This window comes from Bos grunniens, chromosome 14 (assembly GCF_055505025.1).
Source record: "Bos grunniens cultivar Pamir isolate PY7600 chromosome 14, Bosgru_T2T1.0, whole genome shotgun sequence".
Classification (NCBI taxonomy): Eukaryota; Metazoa; Chordata; class Mammalia; order Artiodactyla; family Bovidae; genus Bos; species Bos grunniens.
In genome coordinates this window covers 47,361,627-47,386,833 of record NC_141178.1, presented here as the reverse complement: position 1 = coordinate 47,386,833, position 25,207 = coordinate 47,361,627, and the positions used below count along the sequence as shown (strand labels likewise).

At 37.4% G+C, this 25,207-nt stretch overlaps 1 protein-coding gene across 36 annotated transcripts in view; it reads right to left on the bottom strand.

The window, feature by feature from the left end:
- Nucleotides 1–25,207, bottom strand: part of EYA1 (EYA transcriptional coactivator and phosphatase 1) — a 627,341-nt gene that overhangs the window by 177,211 nt on the left and 424,923 nt on the right. For 11 of the 36 annotated variants that reach the window (XM_086336569.1, XM_086336567.1, XM_086336571.1 and 8 more), the window contains exons 3-4: nt 11,679–11,728; nt 9,988–10,106 (exon numbers count right to left, since the gene is read on the bottom strand). The exons of 3 other annotated variants lie outside the window; for them this stretch is intronic. In XM_086336569.1, the coding sequence (XP_086192695.1) occupies nt 9,988–10,106; nt 11,679–11,728 (169 nt within the window). Of the gene's footprint in view, nt 1–9,987; nt 10,107–11,678; nt 11,729–12,053; nt 12,507–16,844; nt 17,530–25,207 lie in introns of those variants that run through there. 22 more of the 36 variants (XM_086336580.1, XM_086336582.1, XM_086336581.1 and 19 more) reach the window with 6 other exon arrangements.

Genomic DNA, 25,207 nt, shown 5'->3' with positions numbered 1-25,207 from the left:
AAAAATCTGAAAATTGGGCTTGAGCTAATTATGGAACCTGTTAATGCTTTGTAAATAAAATTAGTAGGTCTACTAAAGAGCCTCTTGATGAGAGTAAAAGAGGAGAGTGAAAAAGCTGGCTTAAAATTCAACATTCAAAAAACTATGATCAAGGCATCCAGGCCCATCACTTCATGGCAAATAGATAGGGAAATAATGGAAACAGTGACAGATTTTATTTTCTTGGGCTCCAAAAACACTGCAGACGGTGACTACAGCCATGAAATTAAAAAAGACGCTTGCTCCTTGGAAGAAAAGCTATGACAAACCTAGATGGAGTAAAAAGCAGAGACACTGCCGACAAAGGTCCATACAGTCAAAGCTATGGTTTCTCCAGTAGTCATGTATGGATGTGAGAGTTGGACCATGATGATTGGATGGCATCAGCGACTCAATGGAAATTAATTTGAGCAAACTCTGGGAGATGGTGAAGGACAGGGAAGCCTGGTGTGCTACAGTTCCATGGGGTCACAAGTCAGACACGATTTAGCAACTGAACAACAAATGATTATAATCATTCACTTGCATTAGTATGCAATTACAAATATATGTTGACTGTTTATTCACTACTAAGCTTTCTGCCAGCTGCAGAGAACACAATAGTAAACAGGCCTATCCCTACCTTTGAGGACCCATGAGCCTCTAATAGGTGAACTACATATAATAAATGGAAGCTGTAGTTCCTTTATTGGGTAATAATCTTAGATAAGGTAACAAAAAATCTTAAGGCAGATTTAAGTATTTCAGTAAGCACTAAGCTTTTAGGCTACTGGGGAGTCTGTGTTTTTTGAGTATAAAGGATGTAGGCTTTAAAATCAGCCTGACATGCTGTTCAATCTCTTTTCCAACACAGATACTATGCTGTATAGACTAATCCACAAACTCTTTAAGATGAGGTGCAAAGAAGTTCTCCTAATCTTTTTGAGGGTAAAACAAAAAAGGTAGGCGGAAGGAATGAAAGATGTGCTCAGTTTGTGCTCAAATAGCTAGTAAGAACTTAGTCTATTCAGCCCATCAGTCCAGTTCAGTCACTCAGTTGTGTCCGACTCTTTGCGACCCCATGAATCGCAGCATGCCAGGCCTCCCTGTCCATCACAAACTCCCGGAGTTCACTCAGACTCACGTCCATCGAGTCAGTGATGCCATCCAGCCATCTCATCCTCTGTCGTCCCCTTCTCCTCCTGCCCCCAATCCCTCCCAGCATCAGAGTCTTTTCCAATGAGTCAGCTCTTCGCATTAGGTGGCCAAAGTACTGGAGTTTCAGCTTCAGCATCATTCCTTCCAAAGAAATCCCAGGGCTGATCTTCAGAATGGACTGGTTGGATCTCCTTGCAGTCCAAGGGACTCTCAAGAGTCTTCTCCAACACCACAGTTCAAAAGCATCAATTCTTCGGCACTCAGCCTTCTTCACAGTCCAACTCTCACATCCATACATGACCACAGGAAAAACCATAGCCTTGACTAGAAGGACCTTTGTTGGCAAAGTAATGTCCTTATTTTGCTAAAATAGTATTCTTCCCACACAAAAGTCCCCTTAGAGTAACAGACACAGTGATAATATAGGGAAGTATTTTAGATTTTGATTTAGATTAATTTTATGGGAAAAAAATCTCTGATTTGTATTATAGGGAATACTTTAAATACCTCCTTGAAATGTGGATGATAGAGTTTGCCCACCTTTTTTCAGAGTAACAGGATACCAGAAGCATGAAGTAGGACTGAAAAATCTGCAAGACCAGCAAACTACTTTGTATTAGGTTGGCCAACATGTTTCAAACACACTTTTTGGCCATCCAAATACATAATCATAGTAAGAGTTTAGTTATAAACTACTTGGGGTTCTCAAACTTAACATAAACCCTTGATTAGCTTCTCAAAATTTATGCCCTCTTTTAATAAAGGCAATATTTAGCAGTCTTTGAGGATAGCTATGTAACAGATGACTTTTTCCTACCCAAAGTGAAAAAGGGAAAATAGAAAATCTGCAATTATCTGCATAATTTTCTATTATATTACATGTTCAGAGGCAAAAGGAGGAAAATAAATTACTCTTAGACCTTACCCTAAGTAAGCAAGATGAGAATAACCATGTGTGTGTATGTGTGTTCTAAGTCACTTCAGTCACGTCCAACTCTGCAATCTTATGGACGTTAGCCCATCAGATTTCCCTGTCCATGGGATTCTCTAGGCAAGAATACAGGAGTGGGCTGCCATGCCCTCCTCCAGGAGATCTTCCTGACCCAGGGATCGAACCTGTGTCTCTTATGTCTCCTACCATTAGATCCACCTGGGAAGCCCAAGAATAAGCACACACATACACAAAACCACACCACTTTTATCTATATACTGCTCATCCCACAACGTCTTCAGGCACCCTCAGAAATTAGTAATTACTTAAAGTAGAGAATCCATGATCAAAGGGATAAGAATTAGGCTAAATAACTAGCATTCACTAAAGATTTTCGTATCTCTCTGGGGGAAACCATAAGTTTCTCCCAGAGACAGGATGGCCTTAGGGAGATACATCTTTCTGGTCCTACGAAAGTTTCAGCCCAGCTAGTGAAGAGGTGAGCCAGAACTATTAGGTATTGGGAATAGATGAAAACTGTATATATTCAGGTCATTAGTTTGTCAAGAAGCCTGGCCTCCTAGAAACTCTGAGCCTTTTCCAGGCAGTATTGGAGTCCCCATATATTAAAGATACAATTAGTGATATACAATCAACCATTTTTTTGATATATTTTTTTGATATACAATCAATAATCAATCAACGTTTGCTAACCTGTAAGCCCCACACACAACACCCCCCCTTTATTCCTCCCACTTGATCTCCTCTACTCCCTGTCATTCTCTCTCCTGTTCTTAGAACGTGGCATGCACGTCCCATCTCCTGGCGTTGGTCACTGCCCTTCCTATGGAGCCCCCAACAAATGCCCTTTAAGCTGCTTCTTTGAGTTTTGCTTGGTTACCATAAGCTGGTTCTCAAAATCAAGAGACATATGACCAGTGTATTATCCACTTCCAAATATCTGCTGCTGCTAAGTCACTTCAGTCGTGTCCGACTTTTTATGATCCCATGGACAGCAGCCCGCTAGGCTCCTCTGTCCATGTGATTCTCCAGGCAAGAATACTGGAGTGGGCTGCCATTTCCTTCTCCAGGTCCAAATATCTTCTGAGGCACAAAAGACTTCTGAGCAGTAGTAAAACTGCAACCACTTTTTAAATTTCACAGTAATACTGTTTCAATCCAAATGTGCATATAATGACTATGATAATGAAAAGCAGAGATGACTTCCCATCTCTGTTTGATCCCAGGGAGGCTTAACAGAGACAGACGGCTGGTGGAATTATAATTAAGTCTAAAGCTTTGAAAACTAGTAAGAGACAATCCCCTAGAAGTGAACCTATTGATGCAATATGCTATATGCGCCCAACAGAAGGAAGGAGTCTCACACACTCATGCACAAAAGAACTTAAAAACCAGAGTAGGACTCCCTGGGGAGTTGTCCTTAAAATGAAGTCCTTTTGTCATCACAGCCTTTGCCATTGGCCCTTTTATAGGTCTGTTGTTTGCTAGAGAATGTCTCCAGTCATGAAGACAGTGGGGGTACCGATGTTTGGTATGAAGGTATTAGAATAGGTACTGGCAGATGGTGGGAACTGTGGTGCTGGAGAAGACTCTTGAGAGTCCCTTGGACTGCAAGACCAAAGCAGGCAATCCTAAAGAAAATCAATCCTGAATATTCATTGGAAGGACTGATGCTGAAGCTAAAGCTCCAATACTCTGGTTACCTGAGGCAAAGAGCTGACACATTGAAAAATACCCTGATGCTGGGAAAGATTGAAGGCAGGAGGAAAAGAGGGCAACAGATGATGAGATGACTGGATACCATCACCAACTCGACAGACATGAGCTTGAGCAAATGCCAGGAGATAGCGAAGGACAGGGAAGCGACGTGCTGCGGTCCATGGGGTTGCAAAGAGTCAGACACAACATAGCAACCGAACAACAATTGGCAGATGGTGGGAATAACATACTCTCTCCCATAAGTGATATACTGATTTGAAAACCTAGAGTCTGGACTCAAACAGAACTTGATTCAAATACCAGTTGTACCAATTAAAAACCATGTGTCTTTCAACTTGGCATCTAACTTTTAAGACTCAGTTTTCTTACATTGGGTTGGCCAAAAAGTTCATTTGACTTTAAGTAAAAAATGAAAGACATCTGTCATTTTCACCAATTACTTTATTGAACAACATATTCACTAAGCAAACGTTCTGGTGAACTGTATCCAACTCTTTTGCAACCCCATGGACTGTAGCCCTCCAGGCTTCTCTGTCCATGGGATTTCCCAGGCAAGAATACTGAAGTACGTTGCCATTTCCTTCTCCAGGGGATCTTCCTGACCCAGGGATCAAACTCATGTCTTCTAGAAGGGGTAATTATTTACATGTGGTCTAGAAATTCGAAGAGCATTAGTAAGTCACTGCTGCTGCTAAGTCGCTTCAGTCATGTCCGACTCTGTGCAACCCCATAGACCGCAGCCCACCAGGCTCCCCCGTCCCTGGGATTCTCCAGGCAAGAACACTGGAGTGGGTTGCCATTTCCTTCTCCAATGCATGAAAGTGAAAAGTGAAAGTGAAGTCACTCAGTCATGTCCGACTCTTAGCGACCCCATGGACTGCAGCCTAGTAGGTTCCTCCGTCCATGGGATTTTCCAGGCAAGAGTACTGGAGTGGGTTGTTATTGCCTTCTCTGAGTAAGTCACTAGTGTGTTACAAGTTTTACTTATCATCCTCACAGCAAGTAAGACCTGCTATTATCCCCATTATACAGATGAGGAGACTGAAACACACAGAAGCAAACACACCTGAGCTCACACAGCCAGCAAATGGAGCTGGGATTCAAACCCAGTGTCCTACCCACCATGTTGGTGATCAAAGGATCCTCTGAAGATAAATGAAATGAATCATAGAATGGTCAGCTTAGTGACTAATAATGTTATTTATAAAAATTACCCATTATTTTTATTAAGTATCAATCAGTATGTGAGAATTATTCCCATAACTATATATGCAAATATTAAATCTTAAATTATTTTTTTCATCCTTTCATGGCTTTTGCTAAAGAACAATTTAAAAGAGGCCAATTTTGTGACTACAAACTCTAAAAATGTCACTTAGAAGCTCCTTTACTCACAGCGTCCCTTCATCTTCCAGAAACTAAATCATGTGCAGAATGTAAACAATAATAAAATTAGATTACCATTTTTCTATTGACAACAGAATATTTGACCACAAATATACAAATATAGTTTTTTTAATGTAGCCTCAAACCATAATTTTATACACATTCACTCTAGTTTCCTTATTTTTCATAAATAAGATTTCTTAAAAATACTCTGGTAGGATATAACTGTACTTTACGAAACTAAAATTACAGTGAGGAAAACAAATTCAAGATAATTTGCATTCTAAGCTTTGTAGGAATGATAAATCAACTTTAAACTCCTGATAATACAAATTTGTAAAACTGAATTAACCTATCATCCTAAAATATGCAATACACAATTAAATCAATCTTAAAATGCAGAAAATTTAGCCACCTAATTTGAGATCGTATCTCTTATCATCTTGGAAATCTGATATACCAATTCAAAATTACTATTCAAATTACCATCAGAATTCCTGAAACCCTATTTGCAGTAAAGATTCCAACTGCATCTGGTTTTATGTCACTTCAAGGCAAATTCCTCTGCTTTAAGACAAGTTTAGCCTCTTCTTGAGTTTGTATCTAAATTTACAATTGAGAAAACTCAGATTGAGAGCTTTTAGTTCCGCCTGCTCACACCTCCTTTTTGCCCTTCCCCACTCCTCACCCCCAGACAACCAAAAATAAACACTCACACTAGCAATACATGAACTGACCAATCTTAGGCTCCCATGGTCTTAAGACAGCCAGAAAAAACAAAGATCGAAGAATCACTGCTTTGCAAACAAGGCCTTAATTAGGTATGTAAATAAAAATCCCTTTACTGCTAGATCCCCAAGTCCTTCTGAAGAACCATTTCCCAACTACTTCTCACATTTACACAACACAAACATCAACATGCAGCTTCTACCAAAGAGAGACCTGAACATATACCTGTACGTTAGAAATCCTCTCAGATCAGATGCTCGTATTTAACTGACGGAAGCATCATCGCCCAAGAGCCCAGGTCTTAAAAATTATTCTTTAATAATCTAATAACAAATATCTTTCCCATTCTGTCCCGGAAGACCAAAAGACTAGGAAAAAATCAGTTAAAAGAAAAGCCACCACAACCATTCCATCAGTCTAAGTCAAGATTCAATTGTACAACAGTAATCTAAAATATTGACTAATTCCTTTGGAAACAAATTACCCCAACAGTGCTTTTCTGAATGCAAGTCAAGCATCCATTTATGCTATGTTATATTTTTGCCTCTTTATGCTTTCTATTTCAAAGACTTATAAACTGGGTGAAACCCACAGTTCACTGCAACAAAAACGATTCACAGAGAGGTTGGAATTTACAAACATGCAGGCTTGAAACTTTTGAAACCTGAAATACTCAAGCAAGAAATCTCACTAAAGAACATTTCAAGTAGGAAGTAAAAAAGCACAATGTTTGAGGCTGTAGCTCAGTGTCTTTATCCCTTAGATGAACCATGAAAATAGGCACTAGCCTGCGAGGACAGAACCTACAAACACTGAGTCTTATGATAATTTGGCAGCAGACTTAAGAAGAAACTTAATATCCTCTGCCTTGCCACTCCATTCCCTTCTTATTTGTTCTTCAGATGAAGTTATGGTTTTTGAGACAGGAGATTTTCATGTTTTCTTAGCCTCATAATAGGAACAAGTGGTTGCAGGAAATTAAAAAAAAAAAAAGGCTCTGGAGAAAGGAGACAACCTATCCAAGTGGAGCTAGGGTCAACAACTATGTAAAGTCAATGGAAGTTTTGTCAGCCTAACTAAGGAGATGCATTGCAACTGGACTACCATAAAATCACTTTAGAGAGCCTGAAATAGCTATTCTGGACTTACGGGAGGTGACTGATATTTTAAACACTCTTTGAAAAGCTAAGGAATTTCTTGTGGGTTTTTTTTTTTTTTTTCCATTCCACTAATTCATTGGTGAATATTGCTAGTTTCGAAATAAATAAGATTTCAACAAACGGATAGGAAAATCCATAAAGATTCTATTCCAGGAAAGCTTGCAGACACTGAATTCACTGATTTTAAGCTTAACTCCTCTAGTGGTGACTGAAGGGAAAGACACACATGCCTTATGGAATATGTAAGTGGCATGATAAATTGATTCACAAACTTAATAATAACCCAGAACTTTCTGATGCTGTTTGTATCCAAACAGGCCTGTCACACAGATGGTGGGGAAAGTTTGGGTCCATGTTTTCAAACTGTGCACTAAAAGTGAATACCCCAGCCAATGGACTAAAACTTCATGTATTCTCTGGATAATTTATACCGATACCTCTCACCTCACTTTCTAACTACCATAACCCTTGCAAAGTACCCCAGTGAAGAATGCCTGAAAACGAGAGGTAAATATACAGGTATGATAAAAACAGCAACAAGAAAAGAATGCCCGAAAAAGAATGCCCAGTCAGATGAGTAACTGGGTACTTGTTTGAAATATGACTTAGAAATGGTTTTTTTTAGGCCTAAGATAAATTAAGAGTTTCTTTCTGGATAAGAAATAATTTCTAAGTATCTCTCAGGCTGATGGTTTGGCAGGTTACATGGCTATCTAAGATATTTTCTCATTTTTGATTTATTATAGCTATGTAAAACTTTGATGAACTACATATTGCTGAATATGAACATGATATCAAGCTATTAAATGTAAATATTCAGAAATATGATCATTTCACATGCCCTTAAAAAACCAACCACACATCATTCACACAAAGCCATCCAAGAGGCAGTTTCCAACACATACTCTGTTTTAATATTGTCTGATTCTTCTTCTGTAGATGATTTGCCAGTAAAATGATGACAAAATGAAAACATTTTACCCCTAATTCTTCATATATGAGAAAATTAACTCTCATCATTTCACAATTATTCCTACCAATATGTATTGGTCTATTCCCTTAAGCAAAACAACTTAACATACATAAAGCTTTGTCGTTTTAAGTTACTTTAGATGATTGTCTTAATGGCAACCCACTCCAGTGTTCTTGCCTGGAGAATCCCAGGGACGGGGGAGCCTCGTGGGCTGCCGTCTATGGGGTTGCACAGAGTCAGACACGACTGAAGCGACTTAGCAGCAGCAGCAGCAGCAGTGATGAGAATGACTGGTAAAGCTTTCCATCCCTGGTCCCCGATGCTGCGCTTAGTGGTCGCCCTGCCCGCCGACACTGGTCTGGGATAGGCCAGTCCAGGGCCCTGCAGTGGTCTGGACTGCAGTCCATACTGCAACAGCTGCCATGCTCACACGTGAAGCCAAATTCCAGGAGAGAAAGGAAGGACTGCTGGCTTTTTATCTTATTTGCTCTATAACATCTACTTAAACACTAGAATGACTTTCCTATACATAACTGAGATTTCTTTTTGATTGCCTATTGATATGGACAGAGAAGAGTTTCACATACAAATGAATCTTTTTCAGAGATTTTTTTCTTTTTGGCTAGGTCAGCAAAGTTTCTTCTTTTAACAGAGACCATTTTCCATAATGTGAAGGTATTTACTCAAAAAGGAAAATACAGACTACTTGCATGTAAAAACAATCACTGTCGCTATGAAAGTTACCAGTTAACTCCTATCAGAAACAACTGATTTTGGTATTGTATCTCTTACCAGAAATTTCATATTATTATCAGTTTTAAAAGGCTTTCCTCACACATACTGGAATACAGCATCAAACAAACAATTTTATGACATGGGGTTTTTTGTTTGTTTTTTAAGAACTATGGTTAAAGATCATCATGGTGATTGAGAAATGATGATTAGGCTTTGGTTCATGCATGGAATTCTAAGATCGATAATCTATCGAACTTCTAATGAAACTTATGCTCTAAGGTCCTAAAGCTTGATAAGGAATAAATACGCAAAAATATCACCTTCAAAGAAGAAAATTTTCAATAGAATAAAATAAAAATAAATATAATACAAAACATGCCCTTCTATGAAGCTTTAAAAATATAGTACTTAAATAAACATGCACACCAGCTAATGATACACACGAATAGCTTTACCTATATGTTTAGACTTAGGTATACATGCATTTAAGTAGGTATTTCTACTTACATAAAATTTACATACATATTCATATGTATTATACAGAAATCATTGAACAGTACTATGTTTGAAATACATACTTAATCTTTACAAAGTAAATGAATTTCATATTATCTTCCAAATAAGGTTGTATATTTGTAAACAGTAAGTATCTTTTACTTCTTTATATTTTAATGGTGAAAGTCACACGAATATTAGGCACACAAATTATTTTATTGATATTTAGCGACACTCCAGGCCAATGCTGCATTGAAGCAAATTTGGTTATATTTAGTAACAAAGGGAAAGTAAAATAAAGGAAATAATTTCAAATGTTCATGGCTCATAGAGCAAAATAATTACAAGTGCTCCTGTGCTGTGAAGAAAAATCAAAAAGGAAAAATACACTCAAAGCATAAATGTCATGCACACATACACGTCTACTGTGCATATACGTATGCATCTCTCTGAAACAACACCAGTCTATGAATGGTATAATAACCTAGCAACATCAGCCCCTCAGTGGGGTGAATGCTGATTCGTAAGTCACATTAACCTAAACAAGAACTAGAAGAGTAGTTTCACGGATTTGACAACCGAAATCATAACCACCTAGAAACACCGGGTACAGTGATGAAGAAACAAGGTGCAAAGTAAACAGTGAGAAGGCAGCCACTCACCTTCGGTGCCATTGGGAGTCATGGAATTACTATTTATATGAGAGTTATCGAGTTTGGGGGATTCACTACTACCACTCAGACGGCTATGCGGGCTGGTTAGATCCTGCATTTCCATAGACCTAAAGACAAGAAGCCTTCCGTTTGACAGATGTACCAAATTCATAACCCCACTATTTAATGCGCTAATGACTTGACACCTCCTTTGAAACACATTCGCACAAAAGTCCTATTGTATCTATTTTCTTCAACTCCAAATAGGTCCCTCTTATATTTTCACTTCAGCCATCCTTTCAAAATGTGGACTATTAAAAGCTGTCACTGACCATACCTATCCAGCCAAATACTGTATGGAGTTTTTTGGTTTTTTTAAAAAAATTTCTTTTTCTCTCCTTCAATAGTTCATCAAGTGCCAAGATCTAATGAGATGTTTCCATCTGTTTTTATTATCAAAGAAAACAGACTGTCCTACGTTTCTTTTTAGACGGGGGAAAAAACACCCTAAGGTGTTATTTTTCTAAAACACGAAAGTGTAAAATCGAAAAAAAAAAAAACTTCACTTTTGTATGGAATCTCTTTCATCTAATAAATTAGCACTAGGAACTCCCTTATAATTTACCGCCCAATTGTAATTTAATGGGTCTCCAAACCAAATAAAACACTTGAAGCCTATAGTCCAATGACAGGGAGTGAGATAGCCCTGATGCATGTGTTTACTCTGGCAAACTGCTTAATTGTTCCTCTGTTTCCCTTGAAACAAATGCAGCATTAAAACATTCTGATGTCGGCTCACTTGTTTGCTTTGTGGATTACATACAGCCAGCCCAAGTGAGGAGGGATCAGGCCGGCACACAGTGAGTGCCCAGGAACATGAGCACTCAGGATACCTCAGCTGTCACCTACTTGGGGAAATCAGAACAATGCCACTGCCCTGCTCAAATTGGGCATTTTTACAACACAAAACAGCGAAATCCTCCCGGAAAGTTCTTTGGCTCAGCAGTTACTCTATAGGGGATAGAAGCCCCTATTCATGTTCACAATTGCAGAACCATCCATTTCTATTTCACCTTTTCTTAATGGAGAGAGGAGACCATTTCTTTAAAGTGACTAAAAACACATCTAGATACCATTCTGTTCTCTGCCAGCCAAGTGTTTGGAAGTCTAAGGCCAATTCACTTTATGTTAAACTTAATGTTTTTCTTTTAAAAAAAAAAAAAAAAAAAGAGGGGGATTAATATTACATGTATGAAGCTAAGACTGTTTGCTCCTCACCCCCACCGGGTCAACAAAAGCTAGTCAATTTGGAAGTTGCACTTAAGACTGCAAATGTCAGCTTTTATAACGAAGAACATGAACTATTTTACTTCTAAAGTGAGTTTTGACTTCCCCAAGTCTTTGGGATTCAAATGAGAAATGGCTTAAAATCCAACTTTTCTCCCCTAATTCTCAATACACATTCAGAGTTTTCCTAACCCCAGAAAGTACAGCCCCTAATCATTTTCAAATCCAGGCTCCTCTTCCCTTTCTACATATTTAACTTTTTTTTTTCCTTTTACACACACACACACACACAGAGTTAAGTAATTTCCAACCAAGGCTATTAATAGAAATAATTAAGAAATACTAGACAAAAATAGATAGGGGGTCACAGAGAGGTAATCTCCCCAAATGTCAAATATCAACAGTATCCTTACCTGCAACTTGAGGAAACAGCAACATCTGAACTGGTTTGAGATGTTTGCACCTGTGATCAGGGGTAAAAAATTAGAAGCTGTTGTTACTCTGCTTCAGTGTCAGCTCTTAATTATACAGAGCACATGGCTCAGGACGACAATGCTCTCTTTTAACCAAAAGAGAAAAAGGAGGATTCTGCAGCGGTGAAAGGCATATTGTCTTTAAGTTGAGGTCTCCACTGTTGTTTCCTCCTCCAGGTCTACCCTCCTCCTCCCCTTGTAAGGGGGGGTGGGAGGGGGGAGGCAGCCAAATGACGGGATAGTGATTCATCACTGGCCTATGACAGCTGCAAACGGGATTACCCCTCCCCCAATCAACATGCAAAGCAGCCTTACCCAGGCAGCTTGGAAAAGGTACTTGAAAAAAGATAGCTATTAGCAAAATGAGCATGTTTCACAGCAGCAGTTCAAGCATTAACCCTCCAGCATCCTCAGATCTTTCATCTTCTGCTATCACCAGCTGAAATAGAGTTCCCGCCCATGAGTTTGACTCCAGACAGTGTTTCTCCTCATGGTGATGGTTTTGTCCTGTATTTACTATTTGTCATTGAACAGTTTACTCCAAACGGCTTCTGGGCAACTTGCAGGCAATGCCAGACTCAAATGGCCCAAGGCAAGTTCTTAATCATCATGGAGCCCTGCACTCATTCACCCAAGCAAACCGAAAATTCAGTGAATGTTTAAGTTCAAGGGAAATCCCTGCCTGCCTGGTGAAATAGCCAGAGCAGTTCGCTTTCTGTTTAATTTTCCATCTTTTAAATCAGGAGAGAGAACGGAGGAATAATCAGTTCAGTATCTCAGTTGGCCAGAGTTCTGGTCTCTTTTGTCTCCAGAGGAATCTGTATTTGGGTTTTCACTGAGCAACTAACTTAGCCTGCAGGTTTGCTAGTCACTGTTCTTCCTCCAGAGGCAGCAAGGTGATAAACTCAGGTGAGGGTGGGCTGCTGGCTCACCAGCTCAGGCAAATGCCTGACTCTGAGGTAAAAAACATTCTGCATAACGTCTTTTAAACTCAGAAATCTAGATCTTTGATGTGCATTTTCATTCAACCGGAACAGACATCAATTAGGGTTACAGAGCAAAGATGAAAAAACTGAAGCATCTCAAATGGCATAAAAGTTATCCAACCAAGTATCTTCTATTGAGTCCTGTTATTTTTTAATTATGATTTATGACATTAAGTAGTACTACCTTTTGTCAGGAATAAAAGCATCATTAAAGTCTAAATATCTTGGTCTAATATTACATGAAATTCCTAGGTCTACTTTTCGAGAATATGTGCAGGATGCAAAATAATTTGAAAGAGATGCCTGCGTATTCAATGAAAAGTATTTGAATGCCTGTAAGGTAGGTCATTTGATGCTAACAGCCTTCTGCAATTTTTTGTTAAATTTTCTCACACAAGAGTAAATGTTTCCATTTAGAAACTACAGTGATATACCTCAAGGATAAATTTCCTTTCCCCCCATTTCCATTTTTATACACCTGGAATAAATTATAGGTGAGAACTAACTTAGTTTTAAGAACTCTCTTGGCTTAATTATGTGAAAGAGTATGTAAAACATCCTTTCTGTTACACGTTAAAATACATTCCTATTTTAACACTGGCTAGATACTATAATTTTAGAAACATATTGTTAGTTTCCTTGTATACTTTCAAAGTTTGATATTTTATTTGAGGTTTAACCTATTCTATTTAAATTTCAAAGTCAAACCTGTTAATAAAAAATGAGCTTCAAAATAGGAATTACTCTAACACGTTTTCTCACTGAAAACAAATGCATTTTCACAACATACTTTTTTTGTGTGCTGGCTAGACTTTACTGTACTTTGTACAACTTCTGATTCCACATCCATGATCTTCATTTCATTAAGTATACTTCAGATATTCTTTTGTGTCTCAAGGATTATTTAAACCATGTGTTGTATGTTACTGTTTTTAAAAATGACTCTTTAATCAAAATAACTTTAAAACAACTAATCCTCACTTAGGTTGGTCAGCTGAATCCACATCGTGGTCCAGGAAAAATAAATCTACTCTCAAGAATGCGAATGCAGACAACAATTAGACACAGATGTGAGCAAAATTAGTTACAGTTTACAAAATGCTACACTTCACATGCTTTTAGTTTTTTATGTGTAGTACAAGATTACAGCACAGTAAGGAAACATGGTCTTGTAATGACTTATCTAAAAAGAACACCTATTTCTGATTGGCGCTGATTTTCTCTTATGTTTGCCAAAATCTCTGGAAGGTTCTGGGTTTTCAAGGTCTCAAAACATAATGTGCTGCAAAAATAATTAATTAGGCACCTTTCCATTCAAAAGAGAAAAAAAATATTTCATGGTTTTTAGAAAAATGCTGTTAGGCATTGAGTAAGCTCATGTTCTCTGCTTTATATCCATAAACCTAATATGTTCCTTGTCTCCTCCTAATCTGGTATTTTTTAATTCAAATGCTCCTAGGAGTGTAAAAATATTTCCCATAACATTATAAATGGTCATCTTAGATTACAATGAAGTCATTTCACTTTAATGCTTTTTAAAACTCTTTGTAGAGAATACCCAAGTAGCGTACTGACAGAGTTGTGAAAATACAGAGAGGAAAAAAAAAAGAGAACTTTTTAGAATTTCAATACAAGAATCCTCAACTAGTAACTTTGACTTCTGATTAGTTAATGAGGTCTTTTAAGTTTGCCTTTTTTCTAATTAAATTTCTAATTCTTCACAGATGTAACTTTTGTTGATGTTCAATTTGTCTCTCTCATTTTGTTAAACCTCACATAGTACTTCGCCAATCCATTGAATAGCCACATTAAATCTGTTAATACCATGCTCTTCAACCCCAGAAATTATTTCCAGAAGGCAAACTTGCTTTGAGAGATCATCAAACAAGACTTAAGGTACACATTTTATCACATTTTTCCCTACCACAGAGCTCAGGATGCAGAGCAAAATTCATGACTTTTGCACTGTTTATTATACTTTGCTAAATTACAAATCAAAAGCATCTGACAGAAGATCATGTATGAAGCCAAAAAGTTAATAATGTTCTGTGAAAAGTAAACTGTAAATGGAAAGGGATTCTAAATCTCAACAGCAGAGAGCAAATAAAATGTAGGTACTTGTCTAAATTATGGGTTTTCCATTGGCTCTTTTGCTTGCTAGAAGCAATTTTTATAAGATGACTATAATTTTAAACTTTAACTCAAAAGAAATTTTCAAAGTGAAAGTACTGAACTTATCTAAATAAATAGAGTTGGCAGGCAAACTAGTTTTGCCCAACCACAGATCAATGTGAGTACTCCCAAATTTGAAAGACAATGGCAATTTTCTAATCAGAATGTATTTTATAGAGGGGAAAAAAAGGTGCCTTAGGCAGAAACCTGCTTTTAAATCAGAATATATTCTTGGTACAATGTTCCTCAATCAATATTTCCTACCATGGTGTCAATGATGTAATAAAAGTCTAAACCTAAAATTGAAATGAACTTTCAGAAAAGGCAGATAGATGTCTTTTCAGTGTTAATACTTATCTCCTTCTTTATCAAAGACTCCATAAAATGAATGCTTTAAAACTCCTGACTTCTAGTGATATATACTGTATCACTTTTTAAAGTATCTTGTTTAAAGAAAAGGACAAAACAGAGTTCCTAGGAAAACAAAACAAGTACATATTTAAAAGACTGATTCTACCTATAGTCTTTAAGGACTGTTTTTAAAATTAGCATTTAAGATATTGAATGTATCTATAATACTTTGATGACTGATTAAATGGAAGAAGGGGTTTATTCTCATGGCAAGTGAGTTTTTTTTGGAAGATATTCTTTACAAAATAAATTTCCAAATACAAGAGGAAACTTTGAAAATCATTTATTATATCAAACACCCAGAGCAGTTGACTTCCCTTTACCATTCTAAAACTGAACAGTTGTTCTAAAACTGAACACTGGCTCAATCAGGCTGCTCTGTCACCGCAAAGAATTTTCAGGATTGAAAATCCATGGCTGTTTGCTCACTTACTGAACACTTTGGGCCTTAGGAGAACTCAAGCTGCGAGAAAGTCAAATATCAAATATTTGATAATGCAGAAAAACATGACTTTTCTTGTGTGCGTATCTTCAAATCCCAAACAGTGGGCAAAAAAACTCGCACACGCCTAAAATAAAACCTACTCTGAAAAGACACATTAAAAAAACAATCCCCAGACTATAAAACTACACTGTGTCCTTAACTAGAGACTTTTTGTACCCTTGTCATTTTAAGAAATGAAACTTAAAAACGCTTGCCTACATTCAGTGACAGCTCTGAATTTATGGAATTCCTGCAAAAGCTGTGCTTAAATGTTTCAAAAACTCCTCCCAAGAAATATAAGCCCATGAGTCATTAGCAATTCATACACTCATTTTGAATGACAAATATTTTAAGTGGTAATTCAAAAGTTGAAGAACCTTGTTTTTAATTTCCAGGTCCATTCAAGTCCTATTAAGTGTCAATAAGTGAGAAATAGCTTAATTTGGCAAATGTTTATTATTTCACCTTTTGAAGATGAGCCCGTTTAATATAATGTTTGGGAAATTTGTGTATTGAAACAAAAGGATTTCCTTCCTTAAAAGGGGGTGTCAATTTATTTTTGTTATTTGTTGTCCTTTGAAAATGTTAATTCCTTCCTTCTTTTCTCCAATCCAACCAAAATGTGTAGGAAAAGCTATCTCTGTGTTAAAATGGATATAGACAGATACCGCTTTCATCTCTACCACATAGTAATAGTTGAGGTTTGTGCAGAAGAGCGATATGAAGTGATCCCTTTACAAGAGTAAAGTCCTGCAAGAAACTTTTTTTTACATATAAGGCAACAAGTCATTGTTAACAATTAATTTCTAATTACCTCTTAATGATTCTAATCGCTCAGTTAAATTGGGGGTTAAGAACTTATACTTTTATGATGGAGCCCAGTGGCCCATAAAGCACTGGGCACAAAGTGTCATAATCTTCCCCACGCCCTAATGTTTTTCTTTTAAAACAAATCAAAACAATAACTCAAAGCGCTCTTGTTATCTTGGGCTTTGCCCACAGGACAGCTGGTGTCACGCAGTACAATTTTTCAAACAGTCAGCTTGTACTTACAGCGCTTTACATCTGCTGCATCCACCAGTTTCCTGGGCTCCTTCGAATTTTCTGGTTTAGCAAACCTCCATTCCAGACATAGTTTTTGCTCCTGGAGGAGGACGCGAGAGGGTCTTAAGGGCTCCCGGCGGAGCCCGGCGCTGTTGGAAGCGGAGCGCGTCCGCTGGGGGAAGCCGGGCCGCGGGGACCGCCGCCTGGGCGCTGCTGCAGGCTCGGGCTGCCGAGCGACTGAGCGCACACGCTGGCCCCGGCGAGAAAACCGCCACACCGGACGGCAACAGGAAGGCTCCGAGTCGGAAGTGCCACTGGAGAGTTTCTACCTCGCCCCAAACTCGGAGCCATCAGCTCCCACCGGTCTGTTTAGCCAGCGCCTTGAGCCCCGCGTTCTTTCGTTCTCTAAACGGCAGCAGCTGATAGCATCTGAGAAGCCCAGACAAAGAAACAGCACCATCTCATCTCTCGGTTTGTTTGCGCAGCCTTGTAGGTCTGCCCGTGGAGCCTCGGGGCTTTTTTTTTGTTTTTGCAACGCAAACCACAGCTATTCTCTTGTCCTAACCTTATTGGTTTAAATGCAACAATTGAGAGGAGCCCTGCTCTCTCTGACTCAACCTTGCTGCTCCCAAAAAATTTATTATGTAAATGAACGCGCCCCCATGCTATCTGAATAAACAGCTGTGTGAGAATCAGGGGACACTGTCAACACACGTCTCTTGCTACAGCAGCTACCAATTACGAGCTTTGGGGAGTCGTTTCGCGTTATCTTTCATAGTTTCCCAAAACTTGTTTTCAAGCCCTGAAACTTAGGGAATCGATACTTTAAAAAAACTTTTTTTTCCCCTGAATGTAACAACCAACAGGTCTGGGGGGAAATGAAAACTAGCATGGCTATTTCCATTTTAAATAAGTAAAGGGAGAGAAAAAGCAAACGTGTAAGCCATCAATACCAGCTTAACAATGAAAGCCTGGATGTTAGCTCTGCAGTGATTTCTATAATGGCAAGTTTTACGGGAGCAATTTTTTTTTTTTTTTTTTGGATATGAACCAGATACTATTTCAGTGTTGATATTTTAAAATGATTTGGGGGAAAAAGATTTATTTTATCTAGAACTCTTACGGTCTGTTCTTTTTAAGAAGAATTCTAACTAAATTCAATCTATGCATGCTAGTCTATAATGCTCACCTGGGTAGCTGAGCTATTCAGATTACAACTAAATTAAAATATTTACTTACTATCATGTTTTAGGCAAATAAATGACTTCAGTTATTAGATCAATGACTTAACCATTACATTGATTTCAAATATTTAAAGAAGGCATCACTTACATGGCTAATTATTATATTTGCCAGCCGTGTATCATAATTAAAATATAAATGTTTATTTTTGATACTAGTCACTCACCATAACCAATTTGGTACTTTAAAATGGAATCTTTATACCCTTTGGATTTTCCTTCAAAGTATCTGACAGTAATACTATTCTATGGGGCTAGTCTTTTTATTATTAATAATAAGCATCTTCTTCATTAAGGCTCCTGCCTTGGTATGAAAATCACAGTAACTTCTTAAATGATAATACGTTTCAGATCATCAACCCGTAAAACAAATAGACACAATTTTACCTTACCTTTACTTTGCTAATTTGTAAATGAAAGCACCGTTCTGATGCAAACAAAACAAAAAGCTTCTAATGACCAAAATTCAATATAGACTTTCCCCCCATCTCCCCCGCAAAAGGGTGCCAATGTAAATTCCTCAGAAGAGAACATTCTGTTAAACCTAACAGACAGCTTAAACTGCAAATTCACCTAGGATTTCCTTGCTGGTATGGTACCAGAAAGGAAACCTGGGCTAACCATCTTCCATATTTGGGAAACCAGGTCAAAAATCAGTTGATTGCTATTGGATCTGTTCATGCAGCTAAATAGAATTATGTTACCACCTACAGAACTTTCTTAGAACAGAAGTATTGGTTATTCAATATACTAAAGTATGTGTGCAGAAAAGAAAATACAGCCTGTAATGGAGGTCTCTAGTGCCGTGAGATAAAATACAATGATACGTCAATTCAATCTATGGGAGCGAACACCCGCACAGTAACTGCTTTTGCTATCATATTTATTTCTAAGCTCCATAAAATACAAAATTTGAGGTGCTGGTTGGAGAATTTAACTGTGTTTGAAACTTTACATTAAGCTATTGTGCCCATGCTTCCCATGGTTTAAAAATTATTTTAGCTATAAAAAGATAAAATATTATTTTTCCGATCATGAAAGATTATACTGGCAAATCCAGAAGACCAACTATGAAGTCATCAGGAATATCATGTAAAGTATCTGACTTTTATACACAATTGCCTACATAGTAATCAAATTTATCATATCACATTAGTTTTTATATTGAAATTCAATTATTTTTATTTGTATAACCAAATGAATCATTTTAAAATGATACATGTCATTATGAAGGAGACGATGAAAAGCATGATGACTGTAATGTGAGCACTAATTGATATGATATTGGTCATGCTGCATAGTTATATAACAAAGAACTTAGTAATTGGCTACAAAAAATATGGATGTATACGATTTATTTTTTTTTTTTTACTTTCAAAAGTGTATGCCACTTTTAAATGCTTTCCTTTTCCTAAAGCAAAATCAGATGGCCTAAAAACAATTACATGCTTATCCATAAATTTTGTCTGGTTACTACTTCTGAATACAAATATATAATAAATACCATATAACTCACACCAAAATAAGTTATCCTCTGATAAATAGCCAAAATGTTAGTCATTACTAAGAAGATCTAGTTGGTAATATACTGTTAACTTCCTATTTCTAAATTTTCACAACTATAATTTCACGACTTAACCATATACTTTAAGGACCAATGTGTTTCCTAAACAAAGTCATACCCCTTACAACAGAACTTAGGGAAATTTGCTGAAAACCCACTATTAGTAGAGACAGATAGATAACAGTAGAAAACCTACTATCTGACATTTCCTAGAAAAATGTCAACACATAAACATTATGAATAGGAGTAAAAAAATTTCTAATATGACTTTACCCCACTAAAAAATAAATTTCATCTGGAAAAGGAAAACATTTGGAAAAGCCAGTTGTAACAAAATGTTTGAATATCCTCATAAGGATGATACCTTTCATAAATCTCCAAACAAGCTTTATCATATTGATATAAAGCAAACTGTTTTCTGGTTATATAGATATTTGCTTGGTTATACAGAAGTCTGAAATGTTGACAGAAGTTGTTAGCTCTGTTCAATGAACAGAGAATATTAAATAAAAGCATGATTACAAGAATAAGCAAATATGCCTAATTTAAAAAGAAAAAATACAAGGGTCCATTAGAACAATTGAAAAGGTAAGTTGGAACTTTTCTAAAACTACATGAATATAACAGTTGATTAATCCAATTAAATATAACAAACAGTGAGAAAGCAAAAAAGCTAAAAACATCTTCCCTTCCCTTTTTCCATTCCAGTAATGATAATAAAGTTCTTCAGTAGTTCTGCAGTTTTCAGCACAAGATAAACTCAGAAATTTTTTCTTCTATTTGTGTTTACTTTTAAATCAGTTTAGAATTAACCATGCATGTGATTACCAAGTCTGATGCCAAGCATCTTTTACCTCTCTGTTTCTACCATTCTTTTACTTTATGAAGATTCTTATTCAACAATAATGGTACAGAAAGTTACATAATAGAATTAGCACTTAAAGATCAATGCTTTTTCTTCAAGAGTGTTGTCCTAGTTATTATTTCTTCCACATTCTTAAAATCAATAATACCTGGAAACAGTCAACATTTTGTGATTGAAACTGTTCAAAGTAGAACAGCAAATATTCCAAAATATTTGGTACTTCCAGAGCTTCTGCTTCCAGATAACTCTTTTTCTCATGGTCCATGCCATGGCTCCACATTTCTGGCTTTTAACAGAACCTTTGGAACACTGTCTGGATGGCTGACATTACCATCCTTGCTGGCATGTGTAGTGGTCACTTCCATGACCTACTCTTTCCTTGCTGGCACGAGACCTGCAATGAGGGCCCTGCTCCCAGTAGCCTTCTGCTGAAACACAACCAAGTAAAACATCCTCTATTTATTTTAAGAATGATATTAAATCTGCCAAACTGAATGTCTACCAGTATTTTGCTAAATGTTTCCCATTCAAACTCCAATATGAATAGCTTTTAACAGTGAATTTAAGGAGGCAATTACTAACTAATCACTGCACCATGGAAAATTATCGTAATAAAAATGAGTCTTTATACCAACACAATATGGAAATATAACCTATTTCCTGGCCCCCTAATAAGTACATTGGTTATTACATAAGAATAATAACCATTTATTTATGTAGGGTGAGAAACTTGCTATCTTATGTAGTAATGACTGCCTAGAGGATGTTTTTTTAAAAAATTATTATTCTTAATTAGAAAGTTTGAGCAGTACTTCTTGAAACTAATAATGATAACAGGGCAGCATTAGGTTTTTAAGATGAGAGAACAGGATGCTAGAGGTACTTCATCTAAAAGGAAAAAAAGACATACTGGGTTTTCTATTTTAAAATCAACTGATTTCCCAAAATGGCAGAGTTACTTTTTCTTCCTTCTGCCAAAAATATGTAAATAATTGGTCTTGGAAGCATATGCTTAATCTGAGCAATAACTCTTTTGCTTTCTCAAATTATAAAATGGATTTCTGTTGACATGAAGCAACCTGGAAAACCCAGGTTGTCTCTTCCACTTTTTTTTTCTCTAAGCCATGGGCAAAACCAATCTTGTCAGCACCTCCCAATACCTTTAAGAGGATCTGGAAATTTGCTCTGTGTTTTCCAGGTTTCATGACAGCTGAGTTCACAGTTTTTAAATTCTTTGGAAATGATGACTGTTTCACAGAAGAAGGAAGGGAATTGGTGCTTATTGAGTGCTTACTACATGCCAGGCAGCAAGCTAGGCATTTTATGTACATTCTTCATTCATTTTAACACATAGCATAACAGCTGATCTGTATGAATCCTGTTTTGTTTTGTTTTGTTTTAAATATGTTCCCCACCCCCCACCCTGGCCTGGTCTCCCACTATTTGTTTTGGAATCTGCCTCCTTTCTCCAGCACCATCAAAGTTACCACTAAACAGCAGATGGAGCACTGGAACATCATTGTGTCCTAGCTGTATCATCAATTTTGGAGCAAGGTGACATCTAGTAAAGGTAATAAATCTAGAAAGGTGTGTGATATATTGGAATGGTATATTCAGTATAGAATAGACATCATCACTATACAATATCTGATAATTTACAAACACATACTGCAAGTTAGTGTGCTGGTTCAAAAACAAAGTATATACATTAAATGGGCTTCCCAGATGGGGCTAGGGATAAAGAACCAACCTGCCAATGCAGGAGATATAAAAGATACAGGTTCAATCCCTGGGTCAGGAAGATCCCTAGAGAAGGGCATGGCAACCCACTCCAGTATTCTTGTCTGGAGAATCCCATGGACAGAGGAGCCTGGTGGGCTACAATTCTTGGGGTTGCAGAGACGGACAGGATGGAAACAACTCAGCACACACGCACACACATACATTAAATAGTCAATAGAGGCAAAAATGTGATGAATCCTTAAACGTGAAATTGCCAAATCCAGAGAGATATTTTTTTCTCATTATTTATCAAAACATGTGAATTATCTTCCTAAAGCAGGATTATAAATATTCCCAACTTTTTCTTTATAATAAAAAGAGCAGCTAAGGGTCTGATCTTAGTATGGGCCATTCTATCAATTTCTTCCTTTTTGTATTCCTTAATTTCATTTATCCAATGTTACAGTGCTTTGATCTTAATAACTATCATAAACATTTGATTTATTCATCAGGGAAATAATTACATTCAAAATGCACTCCAATTCTCCTTATGTATTTTGAGGTGTGGTTTAAGCACTCAGAATCAAGAGACTCTCTTATTGTTACAAAGGATTTGCCAGAAAGGGACAAATAAAAACCCCAAATCTAATAACTTATAGAAAAATTTTTCTTCCTTCAAACAGCATTAACTTTCCCCCCTCTCTAGTCTCCCAAATCGGAAAAGAAAAAAAAAAAGAATAACCTCTAAAGCTGTTTTAGACAGAAGGTCAGAATTCAAAGGATCGGTAACTCAATCCACAGGGTGCTGCAATCACATTGCTATTGGAAACACAACCAGAAGCAGCGTTCTTCTACATGTTTTTATTAAGCCATGTCAATAGGTATACAATCTGGAGCTTTCTCTCTACTGTAAAGATTCATGCTTGCAGCCGATCAAGTTGCCCTGGCTTTTTTAATCTTACTTGAGAATGCTATAGATTAAGGAAAAACTAGTCTGTGCCTTACATGCTAAGGAAAACAATGGCTTTGGTTTGTTTGAATAGTGACAGTACCTTGCTGTGGCCAAAAGGTATAATAAAGCTTCAAGTATTTTAGTCTTTAGATGCTCATAATGAATAAGAATTCTTATTTCAGATGGCCTAATGTTGGGACTATTAGAGTGATTCTTTACATGTGTGGTTCATATTCTTTTAAAAAACAGAAGTCTGGAAACCTCGGCCGCTCCTCTCAGGGCTTCGTTTTAATATCACCAATGATTTGGTTTACCTGAATTACAAAGTAAAACCAAATCCAGAGTCAGGGTTTTTTCCTGAAATCATATATTTTAAATGTGTATGATTCGTAAAAAACAATGCCCCAATTGATAGGGAGTTACAGGCTAGTGTCTTGTTTTTTTAATCAATACGAGGAAAAACAAATAGTTAACCAAGAGGTCAGAGAGCCAGTAGAGGAGCTCTCAACCGCGTGGTTAGCATCGACAGCCCCTGCTGAAAGATCCGCAAAACCCCCATTAGCTCTGGCCTCCTGGGAGAACTGTTCACTTTTCTTCCTGTCCTTGCCTGAGAGGACTGCTCATCCCCACCAACGCCACATGGCTGGAGAGGGCTACGGAGGAGGTGCAGGAGGACCAGGACACAAAGCGGAAAACAAGAAAGAAGTTATTCGAGACAATAATTAGAAAGTCAGCTCTACCTTAGGCCTTTTGAAAAGAATGAGGGTCCATGACTTTGACATTCTAAAGAAGAAAAAAGGATACCATTTTTAGATGTGCAAATTTCATATGTTTTAAATTTACAGTACAGTTACTTGTATGCTCATCTCTTTTGGGAGGCATGGCATTTGATCAACTTAAAAATTAAAAAAAAGAATGACTTATCTCTCCACAAATACATTCAGTTTGGTTCAGTGCAGTCACTCAGTCGTGTCCCACTCTTTGTGACCCCATGAACCACAGCATGCCAGGCCCCCCCTGTCCATCACCAACTCCCGGAGTCCATCCAAACCCATGTCCATCGAGTTGGTGATGCTATCCAACCATCTCATCCTCTGTCATCCCCTTCTCCTCCTACTTTCAATCTTTCCCAGCATCAGGATCTTTTCAAATGAGTCAGCTCTTCGCATTAGGTGGCCAAAGTATTGGAGTTTCAGCTTCAACATCAGTCCTTCCAATGAACACCCAGGGCTGATCTCCTTTAGGATGGACTGGTTGGATCTCCTTGCAGTCCAAGGGACTCTCAAGGGTCTTCTCCAGCACCATAGTTCAAAATCATCAATTCTTTGGCGCTCAGCTTTCTTCATAGTCCAACTCTCACATCCATACATAACCATTGGAAAAACTATAGCCTTGACTAGACGGACCTTTGTTGACAAAGTAATGTCTCTGCTTTTTAATATGCTGTCTAGGTTGGTCATAACTTTCCTTCCAAGGAGTAAGCGTCTTTTAATTTCATAGCTGCAATCACCATCTGCAGTGATTTTGGTGCCCAGAAAAATACAGAAAAACAAATACATTAATTCATGATTAATTATACTCCAATGCCGAATTTGCCTGTTATTCCAGGTATCTCTTGACTTCCTACTTTTGTATTCCAGTCCACTATAATGAAAAGGATATCTTTTTTGGGTGTTAGTTCTAGAAGGCTTTGTAGGTCTTCATAGAACCCTTCAACCTCAGCTTCTTCAGCATTACTGGTCGGGGCATAGACTTGGATTACATTCAGAAAACTAAGATCATGACATCTGGTCCCATCACTTCATGGCAAATAGATGGGGAAATAATGGAAACAGTGAGAGACTTTACTTTGGGGGGCTCCAAAATCACTGTAGATGGTGACTGCAGCCATGAAATTAAAAGATGCTCCTTGGAAGAAAAGCTATGGCCAACCTAGATAGCATATTAAAAAGCAGAGACATTACTTGGCCAACAAAGGTCTGTCTAGTCAAAGCTATGGTTTTTCTAGTAGTCACGTATGGATGTGAG